At 46.0% G+C, this 25,571-nt stretch overlaps 1 protein-coding gene across 8 annotated transcripts; it reads right to left on the reverse strand.

The window, feature by feature from the left end:
• Nucleotides 1-8,607: 8,607 nt before the first annotated feature.
• LOC119037682 (histone-lysine N-methyltransferase PRDM9-like) lies at nt 8,608-24,306 on the reverse strand. 8 transcript variants are annotated; one of them, XM_053668368.1, is made up of 9 exons: nt 24,223-24,306; nt 23,125-23,235; nt 20,309-20,400; nt 19,856-20,012; nt 19,145-19,246; nt 18,674-18,945; nt 18,198-18,265; nt 17,149-17,342; nt 8,633-15,226 (listed from the first exon to the last, which is right to left on the reverse strand). In XM_053668368.1, the coding sequence occupies exons 4-9, from the start codon at nt 19,944-19,946 to the stop codon at nt 13,182-13,184; spliced, it is 2,772 nt and encodes a 923-aa protein (XP_053524343.1). In that variant the 5' UTR covers nt 19,947-20,012; nt 20,309-20,400; nt 23,125-23,235; nt 24,223-24,306; the 3' UTR covers nt 8,633-13,181. The 8 variants fall into 8 exon arrangements, with proteins under 8 accessions (XP_053524345.1, XP_053524343.1, XP_053524341.1 ...); XM_053668366.1 differs by lacking the exon at nt 20,309-20,400 and adding an exon at nt 22,025-22,076 and having other exon boundaries at nt 8,633-15,223; XM_053668364.1 differs by lacking the exon at nt 20,309-20,400 and adding an exon at nt 22,025-22,076.
• Nucleotides 24,307-25,571: the final 1,265 nt, after the last annotated feature.

Below are 25,571 nucleotides of genomic sequence, written 5' to 3' on the forward strand. Positions count from 1 at the left end.
TGCATCCACGGGGAGCCCCAGAAAAGATTTAGGATGAGATCCAAGGTTCGGGGTATCCAAGAGATATTGAGGTATACTCACCACTCCCCGGGAGAGGGGGACGAATAGAGCGGGGCCATTGAGAGATATTGTACATAGCAACAGGTTTGCAGCTGACCTCTAAAGTAATTATTTGACATATAGCTTTTAACTAGTTTCATAGATATATTGAATAGTATGGCCAGACTTAGAACTAAGGAAATAAAGTCACTTACCCAGGATATAGCTAGGAGCAGAGCCCCTAAGGGGGGAGGCCTGTGTCAGAGCTTGGAAAAGATCAACTCCAGGCCATGAGGGGATAAACTACCCAGGTGAAAGAGGGCACCGCATAGTTTAAGGCAGAGTGCCGACCCCTGCAGCTTTGGTGAAAGAGGCCCATGTGGCTTTGGGGTTCCCCCTTTGGCTGTGTAGCCTAGAAGGCAAGAGAGACTTTGACTAGAACTTAGTACAAAAAAGGACCTCTTGCCAGTGGACTGTGAGGGAGTGCCACATAACTTTAGATTGGCTAAAAGATCCTGCCTGATGCAGCTAATAGTAACAGCAGCCTGAGACACAGATGTGTGCTCTTTCCTGGTTTGCAGTGCCCGGAGTTAGAACAGTGCAAGTAGAGAGCAAAGACATAAAAATATTTTAAGTTAAAAAAAGAGAAGAAAAAACTTAGTTTCTGACTGCTCTTTTGCAATAATAGAACTAGAATTATAAGTAATAACAAGAGAAAAGGAAAAAGAAACCTCATTAATACTCTAAATCTAATAAAAGGGGGGACTTGTTTATTCTTACAAAAATATATATTATGCTTAAACAAGCAACCAGTGCTGTTTAGCATAAAAGGGGGGAATGATATGAGAAACTTTGAAAAACCTCTGTTTAACCTTTATTTGCCCAGGCCCCAGGCGCCCTGGGGAGAATGATGGGGCTGTCTAGGATAAGTAAACAACAGTGCATTAGCTAGGACTGAGATTAACACCCCTGCTTCTGTGTACCTTGGAGCCCTGGCTAATAAGGAGCCTTTGAACCCTGCCCCGTAAATAAACTAATTATCGCATTCTGCTTCTGCCCCGAACCTGTCCTTAGCCCTCTGCCTAGACAACTAACTTCCGCATTCCGCTTCTGTATCCCGCCTTGCCACGTAGACAAGAAGACCCTAATCTATAAAAACCCCAGGAATCCTTTGTTCATTGCTCAGAATTTGGAAATGATTCCTCTGGGCCCATGCATGTAAAATAAACCTCGTACTCCAAAATCCCTCGGTGTTTGGTCGCTTCATTTCCCACAACAGTAGGACTAAGGCAATTAAGAGTTCACACACGAACACACAACGGGCTTCCCCTCGTCCACTCACGCATAAACAAGCCGTGACACACAACTTCAGCTCTCTCACTCGTTCAGGGGCGCGGGCGCTTCGCAAGCGCTTTTGGTTAGAGCACAGAAATCGTAAGTGATCTCCTGCCGTAACCTAAACAGACGGGGGGGGGCACTCCAGTTCTTCCCCTCCCCCTATTACCAGAATAGAGCACAAAAACTCTACCAGACGGGGACTGCAGTTCCCCTACCAGACGGGAGCGTAAAGCCCCGACCCCTGAGAGCGTCCTCTCAATTTTTTGGGGTCCCCTGGGCGGAATTCCGGCGGCGTCCCACCTTCCGCTTCAGGGCTCCGATGGCCGCGACCTTCCCAGATAGAGATCTCTCACAGATACCAGATACTTACCGGGCCGGCATACAGATGGGTTCTCCGAGGGCACGTGCGAATCTCGCTGGGGCCTCCAAATGTTGTAGGCAACAGATGAGTCAATACACGCTCTCGGAGACGAAAATAGGTTTCAAAGAATTCTAGTTTTATTGATTACAAAATAATAGTCCAATTATAAATTTGGTGGCCAAGCTTTACCTGCGCAGGGGCGAGCTTCCCAGATGTGATCGGAGTCACAGTACCTTCTCAAAGCTACAGATGGAAGTCGCACGTGGCTCACAGACTACGGGGTTTTTATAGGGCAGAGCAAGCGAATGCGGGCTTACAGAAGCAGATGTGGCAGTTAGCTATTAGCCAGATTGCTAAGTTAAAAACGGCGAAAGTTTCTAATTGGTGGGTGAGGGCTGGGGGGTCTCTTCTGGCGGGCCTTGGTCAGTTACCTTATTTGGCTAGGAATTTTTAACCCAGCCGTTCCCTGACATTTATTTATTACCCAGTCTCAGGAACTGCAGATGCCTAACGGCTGTTTGTATGTTTCTACTACTAATGGCTATTACACCATCATTTTATGTATATACACTTGCAGATAAGTCGACGTGAATGTTTCTATCTACTTTCTCTGGATTTCACTTACTATTTTAGGTTAGAAGTATGGGCACAAAAGTCGTAAATTTTCAGCTTCTATTTTTGAGACTGTGCATTTAAGGGTGAAGATGTTTTTCATAAGTTTTAGTATGTAGTATCTTTATCCCCATTCTGTTTATTTTGTAATTCAAATTGTTGTATTTTTGTGGTTATTTGGAAGTGTATTACATAACTACCAAATATAAGGCCTTTCCAGTCACCCATTCGTAATGAATTCTAGCTTCAGTGCAATAATAGCACTTAGAGAAACGTACATACTTTCAATGCTGCGATGCTTGTTGACACTGGCTTTTTATTGTCTTCCCCAAAAGATAAAAACTTTTGGGAAGATGGAATTATGAAAGTGCCTGAAAGACTACAGAAAGCAGTGGGACAAAACAGTGAATACCTTGTTCAATAAAATTATTGGTGAAAACGAAACACGTCTCTTTCATTGTGTCTTTACCTAAAAATCTAATGAACCTTTTGGCTAAGGAAATGGTAGCGTTCCAAGCATGCATCTCTGCTGCCATCTCGTGGACCTTTTGGGAATAACATGTTAGTGGCAGGTGGGGGGTAGTGGTTGACTGTAGTAGAATATCAATGAATGTTGATTGCAATGTTATTAAGATGTGTACTTAGTAAGTTTTATATATCAGGACTAACTAGTTAACTTTTGTTTCTAATTTCTATGTTAACAGTAATGACAGAAAGAAACATACTGTATATAATTTCAGTCCTTTGAAATTTGTTAAAACTTGCCCTAGCACAGGATGGTCCCTTTGAAAAAATGTCCCAAGTGTGGCTTTCTGCTGCCATGTCATGTGTCACTAGAGATGACAAATCTTATTGTCCCCACCTGTGTGGCCGTGGCTCACCTCCTGGTTGTGGCTTCATGGTCACCTTGCCTTGCACTCGTGGGCTCTGCTGCCTTCTGCCAGCTGCAGGCAGAGGTGGACGGTTTGCACTCAGAAACACCCAGACGTTTCACCCCCTGTGGGCGATGCAAGGCACCTCCTGGCAGCTGGTTTGCTCCTTCAGGCCATGTCTGCTGCTGTTGCCACAAGATTCAACAATTTCAGAAAAGCAACCTATTCTCAACTGAATGATTACGTTGATGAAATTTGGAAGAGTTTATTAATTTAGGTTGCGTCCTGTAGTTCGTGGGATTGTCTAACAAAAAGTAACATTCCATGAAGGCTGCAGTTTTCATAAATGTCTCTATCACCCATTGTACTGGTATAAGACCCTGTTTCCCCAGACTCCCAAGGGCCCTATATACCTGATATACACCTCATTGTCCGGTATTCATTTGTACTCATGCACGTATTAAATGTTCAGTATCTTGTATTGATCTAGATTATGCTATTTTGTTTTTATTATCCCACAGGTGTTAGAGCTGAGAAAGTTTATGGAAAATAATCTCTTTTTAAATAATCCCTCACAGTTTAGAAAAGCCGGAAGTGTGGAATGAATGGTGAGACAGTGCTAACTCCTGAAGCTGTTGCAGCCGGGAGACCATGGACACTGTCTTTCTCCAAGGTCAGCATCGTTTTTGTTCACTCTGTGTTTCGGCCTATTCCTGCTGGGTTTGGTAAAATTTTGAAGTTTGCATTTGGAGAGACAAGGGTTTTATCTTATTGAATCACAGGGTTGTTTACAATGGGAGGATCCAGTTCACCTCTGGCCTCTGGCAACGGGCCCGGGTGTGGGTCTCCAATTCCAAATTATGACAATGGCATCCTGGTTAGAGATCTGCATCCTGTGTCCAGGGCCTGTGCTTCAGAGTCAAAATGTATTCGGTTGTGGGTCTACAGTCTTGCACCTCTTAGGATGTGGATTTGTGTTCTGGGTTTGCATGTGAGGTCCATGTGCAGATGAAGCTTTTGGTTTTGGTGAATGGCATCTGGTATTAAGGGTCCAATGTCAGTCCCTGGCAACTGGTGTTTGGCCTTCGGACCTCATGGTCTGGCTTGGGTGAGGGCACAAGGCTTTGGGTTTAGGGCTTTGGGCCTGCAGTCCTGGTTTTGGTTTGGGTCCACTCCAGGGTGCATGTTTTGGAGTCAAAGGTCTGTGTCCAGGATCCTGAGTTTGGCTCTGGTGTTTGTCAACAGATGACCATTTTGACAAATTCAATGCCAATATGAATCCACAAGTGTATGGAGTTGAGATAGGTTTGTAGAAAAAGTAGGAAAATTCCTTGGCAAGTGAAATGGAAAAAGTGAGTTTGATAGCTAAATAAGGCCTAGCAATTTACATCCAGGTAATAAATCTGAGGCCTTTATCTTCCCTGACCAAGAGGGCATTTGAGAGCAAATGATTCACACATTCCAGACCACACAGGGGAAGACCCACCTCAGTCCCAGCCCTTCTCTGGTGACTTTTCTGAAGGAGAAAGTCACCAGAGCAGGACCCTGATCACTCTGTGTGCTCCTGTTGTTGCATCAGCACATCAATGACACTCCTGGTCCTGGGAAGCAGAGTATTCTGTGGAGATGACTCTTCTAAGACCTCCTCTAAAGTCCTCAACATTAGAAAACAGGTAAAACCTTTAAAAAAGGACCCAGTGTGAGCTGTTCATTGAGATCACGTGCACCTTCCCTTCTCTTCTTTGCTGCATATCTTCACTGTTTCTTCTTATCTCCAAAGGTCCCTGGGACTTGCAGGCAGGGAGCTGTGGGCAGCAGCAGCTTGTCCCGGACTCACCCCCCTGATCCTGTCTCCAAGGACCTTCTTTGCTTCTAAATTTCTGTTTCTCAAGAAGCAGCTCCTCTTATGCTCACTCTTGTTGCTGTGATTGTGCCTCTTCTCTCTGAAGCCCTTTGTTTGTTTCACTGTCCTTAATATTTAATATACGAACTCTCAAAATTCCCTAGCTCTCTGTTGTGAAATTTTGCTGCAGGAGGTCAAGAACCTACACATGTGAGACCTTTCCAGGGCAAACTGGACCCCTTGGGTCCAGTCCCTTTTCGGTGACAGAACAACCAAATTTTGTGTATTTGTTTACCTGTGGATGGACATTTGAATACTTTCTACCTTTCAGTTCTTATTCACAGTGCTGTTATATATAATCATGTACGTTTGTTATAACATCTGTCCTCAATTTCTGATTGTATTTCAAAGTAGACTTTTTGAACAGAGTAGGATAATTTTTTTGATGAAATGTCAAACCATTTTATACAAGGTCTGCAATATTTTACATTTTCAAAAGAAATGGTCAATTGTTCCAATATTAGTTTCTGATCATAAACATTTCTCAGTTTTGCTTTCTCATTATAGCCTTTGTAGTGTCTGTGAAGGGGTATTGTGCTGTGATGTAGCCATTGCACATCTTCTCTGGTATTTTTTTTACCACTTCTATGAATGTCTTCTAATTATAAGGGACTATTCAAGTTTTTTAAAAATATGGATGTCTTCTTGGGTGTCATGGCTCACTGGTTGAGCACCTACTTGTAAACCGAAGGAGTCTCTGGTTCAATTCCCAGTCAGGGCACATGCCTGGGTTGTGGGCCAGGTCCCCATTAGGGGGAATGTGAGAGGCAATGACAGATTGATGTTTCTCTCCCTCTCTTTTTCCCTCCCTCACCCTCTCTAAAAATAAATAAATAAATAAATAAAATGTTTAAAATAATACAGGTGTCTCTTCCTGGATGAGTCATAAAATTCTTTGTTGTAGAAGAATGAGTCTGATCGAAAGTATAACATGCAACCATTTTCTTCAATTCTGTGGGTGGTCTTCTTATGTTGTGAATAGCTTCTCCTGCTGCCCAGAATTTTTAAATCAGGAGGACACCACATTTACTCATTTAGTTTCATCAGTTTTGCTTTGGAAGGGTGTGCCTTGATATGGAAGCAGCAGCCTCATCCATTTTTAGGTCTTATGTATGTCATCATTGCATTATATAATTTGCTTGATTGAGTATAACTTGTTTCACAGAAAACTGCTTTATGGTTTTAGACATGAGATGATTACATTTCAAGGGTTTACAGGTTTAAATAGGAGGAAAGACTATTCTCTGGAGTATGATGTCCAGAGTCAGGCATCTGGAGTCAGGGACAGGCTTTGGACACCCGATCTGGTGTCTGGTGCGTGGCATGGTGCGTGGTTAGGATTAGGGGTTGGGGTTGCAGTGGATACCATGACTTGTCTTTAACTATTTGAAACCATCATGTTAGACTGTATCACAACAGGTGTACTATCAGCGTGTGATTAAAAAAAATCTCACTACAAGTGGTAAATGTATGGTCGGCCATTTTCACAGAGAAGCATGAGCATAAGCAACATTTTCTGTCCCTTTGGCTTAGTCTTTTCACAAAAGGTACAAGGGCAACTGTAAGGCACGAAAAGATCTGTGGTTTGTGTGGAGAAGATACTGTGACTGACCGAATGTGTCAGAAGTTTATTGCAAAGTTTCATGCTGGAGACTTCTCCCACAGGTAGGCAGGCCAGGTGCAGTGGAGAGCCCTCCATGGGAGATGTTCACTGAGGACAGATCACATCATGGCAGGTGGGAGATAGGCAACATGTTGAAAGTGTCCTACTCAGGCTTCGAAAATCATTTGCACCAGCTTGGTTACATGAATTGCTTTGCTGTTTGGGCTCCACAGGAGTTAAGCAGGATGGTGGGGGACCTTCATGAGTGGATTTCCACAAGTGGTTCTCCACTGAAACATAAAGGAAATGTTCCATTTTCATGAAGATTGTGTGGGGGGAGGATGAATCTTTGGTATTCGAGAGTAATGTGGAATGGGAGAGGTTGGTGGCAAACAAAGGAACTACCACTTGCTCATCCAAAGGGCAGTCTGCACCCAAAGGAGGTGATGATGCCCTTGTGGTGAATTCGAAAGGGAGTCCTGCAGTAGGAGCTGGTTTCGGAAAGCCAGCAGGCTACTGGCAACAGGTACTGCTCCCCATCAGACCGACTGAAAGCTCCACTTGAGGGAAAGAGTCCGGAATTTGGGAGCAGAAGATGCAGAAGGTTAGGATTAGGTGAGAGAGCTCAATTGTCTTAGGTGACCAGGGAAAACGATTCCAGCCTGGCTGCACAGTCCTGATTCCTCCACAGTACTCAGAAGACCTTGCTCCTTCCCATGGCCATGTAGTTTGTCTCTCTGAATTCTTCTTTATGGAGAGAAATTTCTATTACCTGGAAGACTGCATAAGACACCTGGAAGAGCTAGCTCTCTGCTTCCGAAGAGAACAATGTTGTGGGACGATGGAATGGTGAAATCGCGTGAACGTGGCAGAGAGGAGTGGAAGAAAACGGTGGTGACATTGTGCAGTTCTGTTGTGGGAGGACAGTGAAGAGGGTGCCTGTCTTTGTAACTCAAGGTAAAAAGTGAAGGAATCTTTCAGCCAGGCCCTTAGTAGGATATGCATTGCATCTGTCGGTCTCTGCTGCTATCTTGTGGTCATTTTGGGGAATGACACCTTATTGCAGGTCTCAAGGAAAAGTGGGTATAGTGTATCATCTAGGAATGTGGAACCGAATGTTATTTAGATGTACATTTCATCACTTTTAAAAAGAACTTTCACCCTGGCTAGTGTGGCTCAGTGGATTAAGCACGGGCCTGTAAAGCAAAGGGTCACTGGTTCAATTCCCAGTCAGGGCACATGCCTGGGTTGCAGGCCAGGTCCCCAATTGGGGACATATGAGAGGCAACCACACACTGATGTTTCTCTCCCACTCTTTCTCCTTCCCATTCCCTCTCTATAAAAATAAATAAATAAAATATTTTTAAAAAACAAAAAGAAGGACTTTTTAGTAACCCTTTGTTACTGATTTCTAGGTTGACTGCAGTTAGCGTCAGCAATATGCTTTGCATAATTTCAATGTTTTGAAGTTTGTTGAAACTTGCTTTACAGTACAATATAGTGTTCCAAGTGTCCCTCTCTTCTGCCATCTGGTGTTCACGTTGGGAAAACACCTTGGTGCAGATCAGAAGGAAATGTTGGGTATAGTGGGTCATCCCTAAATGTTGAATCAAATTTTGTTGCTCATGTTTGGTTTATTTAAATTTTTTAAAATTTATTGTTAGAGAAGGGGGAGGGAATGGAGAAAGACAGGGAGAGAAACATCAATGTGTGTAAGAGATACATCAATCAGTTGTCTCTCACACACCCCAAACTGAGAATCTGGCCTGCAACCCAGCCATGTGCCTTGACTGGGAATCCAACTGTGACCGTTTGGTTCACAAGTCTGTGTGGTCAGTCTACTGATCCACAACAGCCATGTGAAGGGGTCATGTGAAGGTTTTTGTTTTTTTATCTCTACAGGGTTGTTTTTTTTTTTAGGGGGGGAAGTCAATAAGGCTGTAGGTTTGATTCCTGGTCAAGCCACATTCAAGACTCAAGCAATGACTCTGACTGGTGTGGCTCAGTGGGCTGGGCATCTATCTGCCTGCAAACCAAAAGGTCACCAGTTCCATCCCCAGTCAGAGCACTTACCTGGGTTTGAGGCAGGAGATGGTCAGGAGGAAACTCTGGAGGTGCTCCAGGGCTAAGAGAAAGGACACTGATACAGGACAGAGACCCTGTTCTAAGACCAGTTGTTCCTGCTTTCTGGAAAAGCACTGAATCATGGCAAATCATAAGTACACCTGCACAGAAGATGCTACATGACCCCTGCTTCATTATAATAGCATTGTAATAAATCAGACTTGTGGGACCCCCTTCCCTGGTGGTCAGTCAAGGAAGATCATGGGAGACCACATGTGTAGTAGCTTTAAAGTAATAGAACTACTTGTACATGGGCAATAAAACCCTGCTAAAACTAGCCAAGAAATATTGCCCTGTAAGTATAGAATCCCTCCAGCTCCTGAGATCAATCTGTTTGGAGTCAGCCCGCTCCCATGTTTTGTGCAGTGTACTATCACTTAATAAATCTGTTCTCCATCTGTCTGCTATAAACTCTCTGTGTTCTGTTCAATTCCTTGTTTGCTATCATCAAGAACCTGGTTACCTGTGCCCACCTGTGATGGGTTGTGGGCCAGGTCACCAGTTGGGAGCATACGAGAGGCAAAGGATAGATGTTCCAAATGAAAAATAAGTCAATAAATTTAAAAAAGTAAATAAAACACAATTTCTATGTGTATCTGTATATATTAATGAACCCTGTATTCTTTTCCATCAATCTGTCTATTCATGACGCATTAATCCACTGTCGTACTTCCTACAGCTTTGTAATACAACTTTTACTTCTTCCTTATTTTAACAGGTAAACTGAAACTGAGCTTGTTTTACTTTAAAAAATTTTGCTGAGCCCTGGCCAATGTGGCTTAGTCTGCTGGAGCATTGTCCTGTAAGGTAGGAAAGATAGCAAACTAAGGAAAGGAGGAGGGAGACATGTCTGACCCCCTGACTCAGCCGTCCTGAGCTGGACTTGATAATAGTGCCAGGTGTTCAGAATATCACAAGAAACACATGGTAGCGCAGGAGGAGGGAATTCTATGTATTGTTCCCACTGTCTGGGAAGGAAAGCCTTGGAATTAAACCGTGTTAATTCCGCAGTGTCCAGAGAAGAAGCCCACACGGCAACTTTGGTTACGTGCCTACTTCTGGTCACCATCTGTTTTACAAGGGAGTACCTAATGTTTACAGAAATCCCATAAATAATTTATAATTTTGGGTAACTGCCCAAGCTGCAACTGGCTCCTGTCACGTTATTTGTTTTACAAGGGGAACAAACAGGGTCTGGGCTGAGATAAGCATTCAAGCTAACAGACCCCCACACATACATGCATTTGGGTAGTTACTTCCCCCCATGGAAGCTGGCACCACCTTTACCCACCAATTAATATGTCACTTCTTCACCCTGATCCTGCCAACACCTAATTCCTCAGGACCAAGGACCTGAGGCTCTTGCCACCCTTGCCCTTGACTATTGCCATCCTTACCTTGCCCTGCCCAGAATCTATACCTCTCACCCCGACCTTGGCAAGGCCTGTTCTCTTCCATGAAAACGTATCACTAGTAAACCCTGCTTGCTCATGAATAGATTGGCTGATCTGCAATTCTTTACTGCATCAGCAAAGAGAACTTAGTTTCTCCCATAATAATTCCATAAACCGAAAGGTTGTAGTACAAGCTCTAGTCAGGGCACAGGCCTAGGTTGTGGGTTTTGTGCCCAGTGGGGAGACAACTCTTTGATGTTTCTCTTCTTCCCTTCCCTTCTCTCTGAAATCAATAAGCATGTCCTCAGGTGAGGAATAAAATAATTTTTTCCTGTTTTAAGCTAGATCATATTGTATTTATAGGTAACCATGGGAAATGGAGATCATTATATATTTTTCTCTCCAAGAACATGCTGTTACTTTCCTGTTGTTCAAGTGTCTTTTTGAAAAAAAGATTTTACTTACTTTAAACAGGGCATGGGAAGGGGAAAGAGAGAAAAAAAAACCCCATCTATTAGTTGCATCTCACATGCCCCCAACTGGGGACTGAACCTTCAACTCAGGCACATGCCCGGATTGATAATCGAGCTGGTGAACTTTAGATCTGCGGCACGGAGATCATCCTTCCAGGTCATGGGGATTTGTGTTTGTGTCCCCCTTTGGTGAACCCACTGCAGCAGAAATGGGGTGGGTCGTGGGTAGGTCTCCCTGACGCAGGAGAGGGTCTGATGGGGTCCTCACTAAATGTTTGACATCTCTGTGTATTGAACTCAGCTCCGGTTCTTAGAAAAGTGTGGCCTCTGGGAGCTGTTGGCACCCTTCCTTATGTTTATGCAGATGTAGATGTTTACCCTGTTCTCACCTTGAGTCTTGTTGGACTCCCACCCATTGGGTCCATGGGAATTTTGTGCTCCTGGGCCATTGTGGACATTACCTGGGGACGGGTGGCCAGGAATGACCAACATTGTGCATGTCTATTATCCCATGAGACTTCACAAACAAGTTCAAAGATACAATAAGTAATAATTTTGAGATGGTGTCAGCGGTGCATTAAACTCTGTGGGGCCCAGGCACAAGGAGGGTGCATTACAGAACTTGCTGTGTTGCAGGCTTCATGAATGCCATGTGCAGATTGGGTGCACCTGTCATAGGAGAAACTCAGCTCCTGCCAACGCAGTAAGGGATCACAGGTCATCAAGTGTATTGCTGTGCAAGCAGGGGTTATTAGTGACACATTCTCATGGGAGAGGACAGGTCTTGCTGAGGTGGGGGTGAAAGGTAAGAGCACCAGGGCCTTTGTCCTAAGGACTTATATAGTTGGTGGGTAAAAGTGGTGCCAGCTTCCAAGGGGATGGACTACCCAAACATAGGTATGTGTGGGGGTTGTTACCCTGAATCCTTATCTTGCTTCTGATCCCACTTGGTCATGTTGTAAAATAGATGAATGACAGGAGACAGTTTAAGTTGAGGCAGTTACCCAAAGCTAACAATGGGCTCATTCTGTAAGCACTAGAGACCCTCTCATAAAAGATAGTGGACAGAGGTAAGGAATTAACCAGATTTGTTTTACGGGTCTTTCCTTGAGTGCTGTAGACCCCCTTCCATCTTCTAGGCCTTGGGATGAATACACTTTGAAAGCCTTTCTTTCCCAGATAGTGGAAACATCAGCTAGAATTTCAACGTGTTAGCATGGTGTTTCTTGTGATGCTGGAACATCTGACAATGGAATTGGACCAGGCGCAGGACTGCTGAGTCATTGGGTGACACCCATCTTCCTCGTCCTCCCTGCCTTGGCTCACCATCTAACACACCAGTGCAGGCAGGTACTGTTCCCAGTGTCAGTTCTCAGCAAGGGGTGGGTGAGGGTCTTGTTTCACAGCTCACTCTCAGCACCACCTGCTTGTGTTGAGGAGGCTCTGAGGATGCCCAGGCTCAGTGAGAAGGTGGTGATCAGGGGGAGGCACCTCCCCAACCTCAGGCTTCCTTCTCAGGGCAATTCAGTCTGTGTGGGGAAAGCAGTGGGGTCTGCTCAAATTCTGAATTTGGTTAAACACCCTTGTCCTAATCTTCCTTTGTCCACCACTAAAGACCAGGAAGACATGGGCACTGAAGGCTGTTCAGTAGGGCTTGCGATGTCAGCGATCCTCTTGCTAGATTCTGTCTGTGCTGACTCAACTTTGAATGTCAAACCAAAAGGCTGGAATTCCTATTTCCATTGCACAGACTAGGAAGCAGGCAGAGAGAAGTTGAGAATCTTGCCTTAGGTCACACTGCTGGAGGAGACAGAACTGAGACTCACACCAAGTATGGACTGATGTGGAATCTGTATGCTGTGCACTAGGAAATACTGACCCTGAAAAGGGAGCAAGGAGAGTGAGGAAGACCAACCCAGACTGAGCAGCTCATGTCCATGCACAAGCATCCATCTCTCCCTGCCATTCATCTCTGAGACTCCAGAGGTTGTAGGAAACCAGAAGAGCCAAGAGAAGGCAAGGGAGAAGTATGGAGCTGATTAGGAGAAAAGGCCCTTTCCAGGAGACTGGGGAATTACCTTCCTGGGTGAGTCTGTCTCAAATCCCTCTCTTTCTGGAGTAACGAAAGTACACTGATTTCACATTTACACATTTGTCGGAATTGAATTTCTGTGGCTGAGAGTATGACTTCTTTGTGGCTCTTTAGGAATCCTCTGCTTTCAGTGATGGGGAAAATGAGAGATGTGTATGGAGACAAAACATTTTAGAATAGGTCAAAAAACCATGAACGAGTTTGGTGCTGACATCCCCATATCACTATGGAATTGTTTGTCCATTTCATCTCTTGTAATGAAACTGGAAGGTTTGTTTAACCAGTTACTTCTATACTAATTACAATCATGGGGAGAGTAAGGGGCTGTGGACATCCTATGGCTATTGATATGTGACTTAATGCTAATGACTCACTCACTCAACCTGCAAACATAGGGCTTCTCCCCAGAGTGTGTCCTCTGGTGTCTGATGAGATGTGACTTGCATGCAAAGCCTCGCCCGCACTCCCTGCAAACATAGGGCTTCTCCCCAGAGTGTGTCCTCTGGTGTGTGATGAGATGTGACTTGCATGTAAAGCCTCGCCCACACTCCCTGCAAACATAGGGCTTCTCCCCAGAGTGTGTCCTCTGGTGTGTGATGAGATCTGACTTGCGTGTAAAGCCTCGCCCACACTCCCTGCAAACATAGGGCTTCTCCCCAGAGTGTGTCCTCTGGTGTGTGATGAGATGTGACTTGCATGTAAAGCCTCGCCCGCACTCCCTGCAAACATAGGGCTTCTCCCCAGAGTGTGTCCTCTGGTGTGTGATGAGATCTGACTTGCATGTAAAGCCTCGCCCGCACTCCCTGCAAACATAGGGCTTCTCCCCAGAGTGTGTCCTCTGGTGTGTGATGAGATGTGACTTGCGTGTAAAGCCTCGCCCGCACTCCCTGCAAACATAGGGCTTCTCCCCAGAGTGTGTCCTCTGGTGTGTGATGAGATCTGACTTGCATGTAAAGCCTCGCCCACACTCCCTGCAAACATAGGGCTTCTCCCCAGAGTGTGTCCTCTGGTGTGTGATGAGATGTGACTTCTGTGTAAAGCCTCGCCCGCACTCCCTGCAAACATAGGGCTTCTCCCCAGAGTGTGTCCTCTGGTGTGTGATGAGAACTGACTTGCGTGTAAAGCCTCGCCCACACTCCCTGCAAACATAGGGCTTCTCCCCAGAGTGTGTCCTCTGGTGTGTGATGAGATGTGACTTGCATGCAAAGCCTCGCCCGCACTCCCTGCAAACATAGGGCTTCTCCCCAGAGTGTGTCCTCTGGTGTGTGATGAGAACTGACTTCTGTGTAAAGCCTCGCCCACACTCCCTGCAAACATAGGGCTTCTCCCCAGAGTGTGTCCTCTGGTGTGTGATGAGAACTGACTTGCATGTAAAGCCTCGCCCACACTCCCTGCAAACATAGGGCTTCTCCCCAGAGTGTGTCCTCTGGTGTGTGATGAGATGTGACTTGCATGTAAAGCCTCGCCCACACTCCCTGCAAACATAGGGCTTCTCCCCAGAGTGTGTCCTCTGGTGTGTGATGAGATGTGACTTGCATGCAAAGCCTCGCCCACACTCCCTGCAAACATAGGGCTTCTCCCCAGAGTGTGTCCTCTGGTGTGTGATGAGATGTGACTTGCATGTAAAGCCTCGCCCGCACTCCCTGCAAACATAGGGCTTCTCCCCAGAGTGTGTCCTCTGGTGTGTGATGAGATGTGACTTCTGTGTAAAGCCTCGCCCACACTCCCTGCAAACATAGGGCTTCTCCCCAGAGTGTGTCCTCTGGTGTCTGATGAGATCTGACTTGCATGTAAAGCCTCGCCCGCATTCCCTGCAAACATAGGGCTTCTCCCCAGAGTGTGTCCTCTGGTGTGTGATGAGATCTGACTTGCATGCAAAGCCTCGCCCGCACTCCCTGCAAACATAGGGCTTCTCTGCAGACTGTGTCACCTGATGTGTGATGAGATGTGACCCATCACTGAAGCCTTGCCAACACCCTCCATGCTCGATTGTTACAATTTGTGACATTCCTCCTTTCACAAAGAACTTGCCTGTGTCCTCTGGGTTCTCTTTCTGGCCTCTTTGGGGCTCTTCTTCCATCATTCTCTCATGCTCACTAGAGCTCATTTGTTCTTTGGACGGTTGGAAAAAGGGTTTTGAGATTCTCCTTTGACTGATCCTTTTAAGCAAATGTTTGGACCTTTCTTTGACCTCTTGACCTTCAGCTTTATCATTCCAGCTGTGCGTACTAGTATGTTGCCGCTGCTGATTCTGATCCTCTGGACAGGGTTCCTCTGCTTGGAGCTGTTTTCTTGCAGATGTTCCCTGGAGAATCTGAGAGGGATGATTGAGTTTCATGTGTTGGCTGAGGAATTTCTGACTGGAGAAGGCCAGAGAACAGGAGGAACATGGGTGCACCTCTGGCTTTGGTTCTGCTGAAAGAGAAAGGTTTGGTCAGGGCAGATGTTGAGGACAATGCCTGGGCTGTATGATTAGTCTCCTGGTAAGACCTGCCCCGTGAGTCCTTCTTACTGTGGTGACAACGCAACCTCTATATCCCAGTGTCCACTCCCCGTCTATTTTCCTGTTTATTTTTATGCAGTGCATCTTCTTCAGAAATCCAGAAAGCCCACATCAAGGGTCTATTCTAATATTGCCCAGACTAGGGACTTTTGGAGCATGAGAGGCCATTTCACTCCCTGTGTGGATGGAACTGCAGTGACCTTTCCCATCTGTAGGTATCTTCTAAGTCACATTACAGAGGAAAACCACAGGCCCCAACTAGGAATTGCTTCTCTCAGTTTTCCAAAATAGTAAAATGAAATGTCCTTCCTCAAGCCTCACATCAAATATTTATTTATGCTTTATCTTTTAGTGTTAGACTATTTCAAATACACTAAGAAGACCTGTTTCAAAATATTTCAACTACATTTCTTACATGCCTGACTCCTGGTCCTGTCTAGCCAGGCCACCATGCCCTCTCACTTGGAGATGAAGTAATCTGAGGGGATTCCCCGCTGGGGTTTATTTTCTAAAAATTAACAAAACGTAATCAGAACAGAGAACACACCACTCTACAGCTGACAACTGCACACTTTCACTCAGGAAAGTCCCCAGTGTCTCAACTCAGGTCATCGGCACTGCATCTCTGGGCTGCTAAGCATCTGTCTGATCTCTATTCTTATCCTCTATGCTGAGACGAGACCTGAGTGACCCTCAGCCAATTCAACGCCCCACCTCTTTCCTTCCCTGGACTAGCTGCTCCCTCTGCCTGGGATCCTCTGCCCGCAGGTATTTTTGTAAATGTTGTCTCCTGAGAGCCCTTCCCGGACCACCTGCCACACGCCTCCCCTCACACTGATCCCCAGGCACCTGTCCTGCACTAGTTTTCTCCAAAGCACTAACCGCTGTGTGGTGTTATGCACACGCAAGCACGTGTGCCTGGGTTTCCCTCCTTCACCTGTCAGCTGCTCAAGAGCAGTGATTCTGATCCTCACATTACCCTGTATTTCCAGGTCCCAGGATGCTGTGCACCACAGAGTATATAATTCACTGAAATGATGAACGAATGTGCCCTGCCCGAATGGTGTGGCTTGGTGGGTTGGCTGTTGCCTGAAAACTGAAAGGTTACAAGTTCGATCCAGTCTCAGGGCACATGCCAGGGTTGTGGGCCAGTTGGGGGTACACCATAGACAACTGATTAATGTTTCCTTTGCATATTGATTTTTCTTTCTCCCTCTTTCCACTCTCTGTAAAAATAAATCTTGTTTAAAAAGATTTCATGTATTTATTTCTTTTCAGAAAAGGGGGAGGGAGGTAGGGAGAGGGAGAGAAACATCAATGTATGGTTGCCTCTCACATGCCCCGTACTGGGGACCTGGCCCAAAACCCAGCCATGTGCCCTGACTGGGAATCAAACTGGTGACCCTTTAGTTCACAGGCCGGTGCTCCATCCTCCGAGCCACACCAGCCAGGACAAAATCTTTAAAAAATAATGAATGCCTCCAAACAAAAATGTTTTATTTAGAAGTATGGAGGGAAATTAAGAAGAAACAACTATAAAAGTGCCAGAAAAACTGCCTTGGTGAGAGAACTGGTTAGTGCTTGTAAACTTTTCTTTTTTGCCTCTCAGTCTTTCAGCACTACATGCGGTTGTGTATTTTGTATACGAAGTATTTTTAAAATAAAAATTATAAAAATTTTGCTTAAGAGTCAAAGGCATAGAAATTTCTGAAGCATGTGATTTGAAACTTTACTGACTTTAGAGTAGATTTTACTGTACTTAAGAGTTGCATCATAAATGTTTCTATGGAGAATTCTCTCTTTTCTTTCTGTTTTGAAGAACAGTGGTGCCCACCTCTTCCGGCCACGGGCTCTCTTTTCCACTTGCCGCCCCACTTGCTGCCCAGCTCCTGGCCATACTCGTCCCCGCACCAGACCAGCAGCTCATGGCCCGGCCTAATGACACGGCAGGTTCGGTAGAAAATCTGCCTGTGGTACTGAAAGGCCACCAGGTTCTGCTCTTCATCATCCCGGGCACAGTTCACAAACCTGGGATTGAGGCAGATGAAGGGAAAGAAATGCACAGTGATGCTACGTGTTACATCCATGTCCAGCCCCTCACTGATTCTGAAGGCCCTCAGGCTCTGGTGTTGCCCACGGCCCCTAATGATTCTGGGGAATCTTTGTTCAGTGTCTGAGCGTCTGCCAGCATGTCATGTGAATTCTTACGTCCAAGTTCTGCTTGCAGTGTTCATCCTGCCTAATACCATTTCCTAGAACCCAGTTCTAGACTTAACCTCCACCATGACTGGCCATAATATCCAGTGATACTGGATTCTCCAAACTCCAAATCAAGTTGTCTCACAGCATAGAACCTGGTGCTTGATCTAGGGCTCTGCTTCTGAATTAGCTCATTAATTATCCAGTACTCAACCCATGTCTGTTTTCTCTTGAGAGGCCTTTCTCTAATCCTTCTACACTTTATTTAGGGCACCATTCACTTGCCTGCTCAAGATTACCATAGAAAATTGGAGGTCTTTTTGTCTACATGGGTTGTGTGATCTGTTTAAGTAATGTATTCCTTCACCTAAACTGGAATATATTAAGTGCTTAATTAATGTTCATTTGATAAATTAAAGTGTAATCCAGTGTTCCTGGTGAATCTAGGCTCTTCAAGGACCTTTCCAGAGCCAAAGTTGTGTCTAGTAGAGAGCTTTATATTTTGAGGATATATGCTATACTTTCTTCCTAAAAGTGCCCTAAAATGAAAGAACACTGTATGGAAAAAAAGAGGGAAAAAATGATTGAGGGAGACCACTGAGGGAGGCATGATGAGAGGGACAGATATAGGGGCTCATGGGGGATGAGTGTCCCCTCTGACACCCAGAGACCTGTTGACCTCACCTCATCCAGTTGGCCCAGGATCTGTCCTTTCCATCCACATACTCATAGCAGTTTCTCCCTTTGGTGATCTATGTTTTACAAAAGAAGGTAAAGACCTTTTATTTTTTTGGTGGGAAGGTAATAGTCAGAATTATTTTACTCCACAGTCATCAAAGCTCATTCAGCCTGCATGGGGATTCAAGTGCCCGCTGTGACCACATGATATTTTTCTTACTCATCACCTACACAGCCGAGTCTACCTGTCCAATCAGAGCAGGAGCCCCACAAGGGAGGAGCCGCTCCTTTGTGTCCACACCACTTTGCTCCCACTTACTTTCTGATCCTTAAACAGGAGCTCTGTGTTCATGTGAAGTCCAGTCAGTACACAGATCTAACCAAGTCTCCTCCATGTCTAGCACATAAGAGGTGAGGTCCCTCCAAGCCTCAGAAGGAATGTGGGAAGCCAGAGGACAGTGGAAGAAGTAAATAGTTCTCACCAGCCAGGAGTATCTGCTCTTGGCTGCCTCTTCATCTTCTGTGATGTGTCCTTCATAAGGGCCAAAGTGCAGACCCACTGGCAAATCAGCTGCCTCATTCCACACTCCAAGCCCAGCCTCAGGGATGCTGGATGGCCCGATTCTCAGCCCAGGGGGGAGGGTGAGGGCTGAGCGGTGGGGATGCCCCTTGTCCACTGCACTGTCCTTTACAAATGCAGGGGGCCCATGCACAGCACAGCTGTCGATGAAGAAGTTCTGACAGTTCTCACAATCTGGAGAGAAAAATGACAGGGGTTGGGGAACGTTTGGCACATGTTCCTGGACACAAAGAGCTTCAGAGGCAGTCCAGCACTGACATCAGTGAGACTCAATCCTGTATTCCAGGTCCCTAGAGGAAGGGAATGATTTGGGGACCAAAGGACTAGATGAAATTATTGTATCATAACTTGCTTCTTAGTGAGGGTCACTTACAAAGGTAGTCATCATCCTGGGGCTCGGTGACCTCTTGGTACACACAGTCCTTTCTTTCTTGTAGGCTGTACATCTTCACGTCCATCTCCTTTCTCCTGAGTTCTGAGTTGGAGAAGAGCAGGTGAGCCAGGTTGGTGGGATCTATAGTGTTAGTTCCCATTTTGTCAGATAACACACAATCTCCTCCCATCAATTTATTACCTGTCCTTTGGCATACTCTGGTATTTTACTGTTAACTATTGGTTCAGAAAACTAAGACGCCACGGTAACTACAGATGAGTGATTCAATTCTAGTTTCTAGATCTTCCCATTACCAGGTTTAACTTGCCAACCTTTAATCATTCATAAAATATCTGAGTGCACATTATGTGTTAGGCATTGAGTAAAGACCTGGGCACACAACACCAGTAGTGTGGTTGCTATTATCACACATGGATTTTTTGGACAACTTGCATGTGTCACCTGTTTTAAACTCAATTTAATGTTTTCAAACAATATATGAGTGATGTTTCCTTATCTTCACTTTACACATTAGCCTGCAGGGGCTCAGAGAATTTATAGGATTTGCCCAAAGGTCCAGTGGTAACTTCAGTCTCAGCTTAGCCCAGCTTAAATCCAGGCCTACCAAAGTCTGCCCCACAGACCTAGGTCATACTTATCAGCCCCTCTGTAGGACTTAGAGGAACTAAAGTTTCCAAATTATTTTCTTACCCGATTTTTGTCTAGTGTGCTTTCCAAAGGCACGTGTTTCTCCAGGAGAGGACACTGGTTTCTGGGCCTGCTCTGAGTCACTTGCAGTCATGAAATTTGCTGTTCTTGACAATTCCTTCAAACTATATTCATTGCTTAATGGCACCCTGGATGTTGCCTTCAAGATAAGGATCATATATTAAAAGACAAAACGTATTTAATGTTTTATGGCCTATCATATAATTTACATGCATGTTTTTAATACTTGAATCCTTGGAAATACCTCAGGAGTATGAATATTAGAGGGTATAGGGCCAATGTGGGTAATGAATCCAAGATTAGAACCCACGCCTTATGGCTTTTCTTTCAACTGTCTCTATAAAATTGAGAGTGAAGGATATTAGAAAGAGAATAAATAAATAGTTGGCAGAAACATGTCTAGACAATAGCTAAAATGATAAATATTTGCAATACCTTGGAAAGAATATTTGTACTTAGATGAGCTGGTTCCCACCAATTGTTTGAATAAGGCTGTAGCAGTAGCTAGTTGTCTTCAGTGTCCATACCTGTAACATGCTCATTTTTAATGTTATAGTGAATGTGTACTTAAATAATGTTCAACAAAGTGTTCTGTGAATTATGTAATACAGCATGAATGTGCTATCAATTTACCCCTCATCTCTCTCCATATTTCAATCCCACAGAAATTACCTTCAGCACTCATTGATCACGTTCTAATTTATTTTGTAGTTGTAAAATCATTCACTCAGCAAACATTCGGGGGCCCTCAGGAGCCCTGAACTGGGCCTGTGACCTCTGAGAAGTCTCAGGTATGGACCAGGCCCTCAAAGAGCTCACAACACAGAGTAGGCAGGCTGAACAAATGATTCTAAACAGGATGAGAGTGGCCTCATGAGAACTCAGACAAAGCTGTTACTTCACCCTATAAGGGGATTTGAAATCAGTTCCAGACGGATGAGTTTCTGTTGAATAGTGTGTAACCTATATGAAATCCTTAAGTCATTTTATTATTTGTTATTCCTCAATCATGAAACCTGAAGCTCCTCAGGGGTGGGAGATACTCTTTATTAGAGTGGGAGGCTGTGATCCTGGACACTTTACATTCTTCTTCATCTGGGAGCATCCACTGTACAAGCTGCCTACACATTGTACGCTTTCCTTAGAGGGTCTTAGTGCATTTCTCATTTCAGCATAGCAAAGAACTCTGGTTGAAATCATCAGTCAGATGAATGATGTAATGAGATATGGATAAGACAATGTAAACTTTAGAAAACTATGAAAGTGTATTTTTCTAATTTTTAAAAAAGATTTTGTTTATATTCTTGGGAGACAGAAAGGGAGGGAGAAAGAGAGGGAGAGAAACACTGATGTGAGAAACATTGGTCACTTGCCTCTTGCAAGTACCCTAACCGGGAACCTGGCCAACAACCCAGGTATGCGCCCTAACCAGGAATCAACTTGGCAAACTTTCGCTTTGCAGGATGACACCCAAGTGAGTCATGCTGGCTAGGGTAAAACTATGAACGTTTCAATGAGTTCATAAGTAATTTAGAGAAGCAACTATGGATTAGATTGCACTACCACTGATACTGTGATCTTAGACATATAGTCAAACATTTCTGTATCTCTGAAAGCTCACTTCCCTTATCATGAATGGTGAGTTATAGTACGTACCTCATCGGGTTGTTGTAATGTTTAAGTGAGTTTATTCACATAGAATTCTTAAAGTCTGAAACATTGTGAGAATGAAACAAATGGTAGTTACTATTGTTGCTGTAGTTGTTAACTATTAAGATGATGATGAGCCCTGGCTGGTGTGACTCAGTGGATTGAGCGCTGGCCTGCTGAGTGAAAGGTCACCAGTTCCATTCCCGGTCAGGGCACATGCCTGGGTTGGGGACCAGGTCTCCCACTTCAGGGAGTATGAGAGGCAACCTATACAGGTGTGTCTTGCACATGCTTCTCTCCCTTACTTTCTCCCTCTCCCCTCTCTCTAAAAAAATCAATAAATAAAATGTTTTAAAAAAGATTATAATGTTGACAATGCGTTGAGAAGACCAGGAAAGGAAGGCAGCAGTTCCTAGGATACTTTCTGCATTTTCCTACTCTTACCTGCATTTCTATCCATGAGGAAAATTTTCTTGTCAACAGGGTTTGGGAAACACTCACCTTCTGGTGTCTACTCTGTTCCCTTCTAAAGGCCATGTTTCAGGAGGTTTCAATGAAAGATGATGAGAAATCAGTGTTTTGGTTGGTAACTGTTTCTAAAATCTGGAGATTCTTTTTAGGGACACAGAATTGTAAATGAAAGTAGTGCAAGAACAATCCAAGGATGGTTGGAAAATGTTTTCTGAGGTATCATTAAGGCCTATGCTTCTATTGGGGCCATCCACTAATTTCATTAGAATGATAAAAAAATAGACAAAGTTTCTTCTACACTTCCTCCTATGTTCATAAAGCATCTATTACATTTATTAAGAAATAAATTGGCCTCTCCTGACAAAAACATAATAAAAGTAACTGCACAGAAACTCCAACCATGTCTTCAACAGAACCCTTTCTCTGCTCTGTTGTCTTCATTCAAACTGGCCTTGTCCAGGCTAACGGCCCTACCAACCCCTCGCCTCCTTTCTCTGGTATCCTCCCCCCTGTGCACATACTGGCCATCCACGCCCTTCCTTAATCATTAGACTCTGCTTGGCATCCACAGTGTGCTGATCACAGAAACAGAATTCCAGTCAAGTTAAAGATCACGTCTTGACTTCAGCTGTGTTTCAACCCGAGACCCATGAAAGTGGACTGACCCCACCAATCAAACACTCATCATATAGGACAGAACGGCACTATAGCTGATATCAGGAAATGATACACTGATCAGCCACTTCTGACCCTGGCCCTCCCCGCAGCTCCATAACCACCATGTTAATACTGTTCCCATGCAGGCCATGTGGCAGCCCCGTATGGGGACACTCCTCACCGTCCAGACCTGCCTCTCTCTCTTGTGATGACAACTCTTCGTAATTAGTTATTTCTTATTCACTTGTATATTCCTATACATTTACTGGTTATTAATGTGTCTATAAATATATAAGATGATTTTGCAGACTTGAAAGTTTATAGGAATATCCCCTCACTGTACCACACACTGTTCTGCATCCTGCGTGTTCGCAGGACAAGCAAACCCTGCTGCCTGGTTATGTCCCGAGATGCAGCCTGACCTAAACCAGGTTCGTGCCAGGAGGGCAGCTCAGGCTCCTCCTGCCCCTCACCTTGCTGCCTTGGAGCCCATTCTTCATCAGAGTCCTCAGGGTCCTCCTCCTGGAGCTTGGTGGCCTGCCTGGGGTGGTGACACAGGAAAGCTGGTCGCAGGGCCCTGAGACCTGAAAAGAGACAAAACCTTTGTCCTGAAAGCAAAGAGCCTGGAGGAGCAAAAAGCACCAGGAAGCCCGTGGGACTGGCTCGGTTGGGATGGGAGAGTAAAACGAGTTGCTGTGAGCGCTGCACCATCAGCGCCAGCCCTGCTGTGACCGAAGGAGCAAATGCCCCCTGATGGGTGTCCACGCAGGAGGGAGCTGCAGGCGGATGGAGCCGCCTGAGCCAGAGCCAGCCCAGCAGCCTGGCGGGTTCACCAATCCCCTGGGCCCAGCGCCTGCGCGCTACCGAGGCTGGTGAGCACCTGGAAGTTCCTCTTCACGTCCGGGTGCGACCTTTCCCCTCATGGGCGGGGCGCCCGGAGTGGGGACCGCGGACCTGGATGGGCGGGGCCTTTGTTCCCGCCCTTCCCTCCACGCGCCGCCACAGCTCTGGCTCAACAGGCCCGGGGGGCCTGTGGTGGCACAGGAAACGCGCTTTTCCCGGGGAAGGGCTCGGAGGTGCACCCGGGGGTCCGGAGAGGCCCGCAAGAGACGCAGGCGCGTCCCCGGCAGACCGCCGTCTCTCAGGCTGACAGGCTCGGGGTCCCTGAGACCCGATCCTGCGTCTTCCCGGCTGAGGACACTGAGGTCTGGGGGGAGGGTCAGACCCTGCGGCTGAGGAGATTTGGGGCGTCTCATGGAGGGGCTTCAGGGTCCCCACCACTGAGTCGGTTTCCAGGACGACGGCGTTTAGCGTCTCTGAGTTTGGGGAGATTCGGTTTTTCCGGGCGAGCTGCAGGTTGGGGGCCCCGAGCCGAGGGGAACTGGGGTTTTCGGGCTGTTTGGGGGTCCAGGCGTTGGGGTCAGGAGATGTGGGTCCCCCGGGTTGGCGGACATGGGCCCCTCGATGCTGAGGGGGTTTGGGCCCCTCAGAGTGAGGGCGTCTGGCGTCTCTCAGGCTGGACTTTGAAGGTCTCGGGCTAAGGGCGCCACGTGGCAGGGCTCCCCGCTTACCGGTCAGTCTCCAGGGGCCTCTGCTGCGCCGCCCACCAGGGACCAGCGTCCTCTCCGAGCTCCTGGGCTTCCCGCCCTCGGAAAGAGTGCGGGCGCCTGGGGCGATATTCATACCAGGATAGCCTGTGGGAGCAACCCGCCAATCAGTGCTGCGATCCCAGGGCTCTGCCCACCAATGAGCGGTCAGAAGGAGCTGAAGGGGCGGGGCAGGAGGCGGGGCCTGGGTTCCGGGCTGGCTAACCCCTGCCCCTAGGGGATTGATTGGCTGCTCTGGGTCTCCAGAGCCTCTGTCTCACAGCCTGCAGCAAGGCTTGCGTTTTCCAGCGGCCAGTTTTCCAGCGGCTGGAGAGGGACCCGCTCCGCAGGGGCTGGGAGCTCCGAGCCTGGGCCGGTTTTTAGGGTGGACGTGGCCCTCCTGCCGCCTGACAAAGTGTCTTTGTTCCACCAGACTGTAGTCGGGATCCCCAATTTTCCTCTAGGCCCATCCGTGCCCTCTCTTCCAAAGCCACTTTCAGCAAAAGATGCATAGCCAGTGAGGATGTGGTCAAGACTACACTGCAATCCGTGGAAACTTAAGTCAGTAAATTCTGACCACGCAAGTCATACACACAAAATAAGTCCAACTCAAATATTTAAACACAGTGAATGACATAATAAGCATACTGGAAAACACACTGAGTATTTCACGACTCAAAGAAGTGACGTTATGAGTAATAGGTATGTTTAAGTAACTCAGGTGAAAAAACGTTTCAGAAATAGGGAGACAAGATAAAACGAAACAACACTGAATAAATTTAGAAGTATTGGAAAAACATTCAAGTATTTTGCATACAAATAACACGTCAAATTTGGGGTCAGGGGTCCCCAGAGCAGGGTTTGTTTAGCTGCTACTGGTTTTCACGGGATAAAGTGGGAAGAGTGTTTCTGGCCCCTACCTCCTTTTGAGCACGTAAATATAACTTGATTTCCATGGACTGGAACTGTGCCAACTAACTGTAATTGTTACTGTGAAACTGCGTAAAGGGAAACCTCACTAAAGAGGAGTTGGGGGCCAGTGGGGGTGCTCCACATAGCACCACCCAGGGTCAATTACAGGAAAAATTGTCTGTCACAGGCCCCAACATGAAGATGGTACTGTGTGCTCCCAGGAGAAACCGGCTCCCCAGCAACTCAGCCACCTAGAAGCCATTGTCACCCTGAACTGAGGATTTTCTGCACTGCACTTTCATTTGAAATGACCCCTCCCAACTTCCTCCTTTCTCCCTGTAAAATAACGTTCCTCTCCTTTACTTGTGGAGCTTACCTGTCTTTTGCTAAAGCTTGCTTGTCCTAAATTTCATTTTTTGTTA

Source organism: Artibeus jamaicensis, unplaced genomic scaffold (genome assembly GCF_021234435.1).
Source record: "Artibeus jamaicensis isolate MK-2021 breed Jamaican fruit bat unplaced genomic scaffold, CSHL_Jam_final contig_485, whole genome shotgun sequence".
Lineage (NCBI taxonomy): Eukaryota > Metazoa > Chordata > Mammalia > Chiroptera > Phyllostomidae > Artibeus > Artibeus jamaicensis.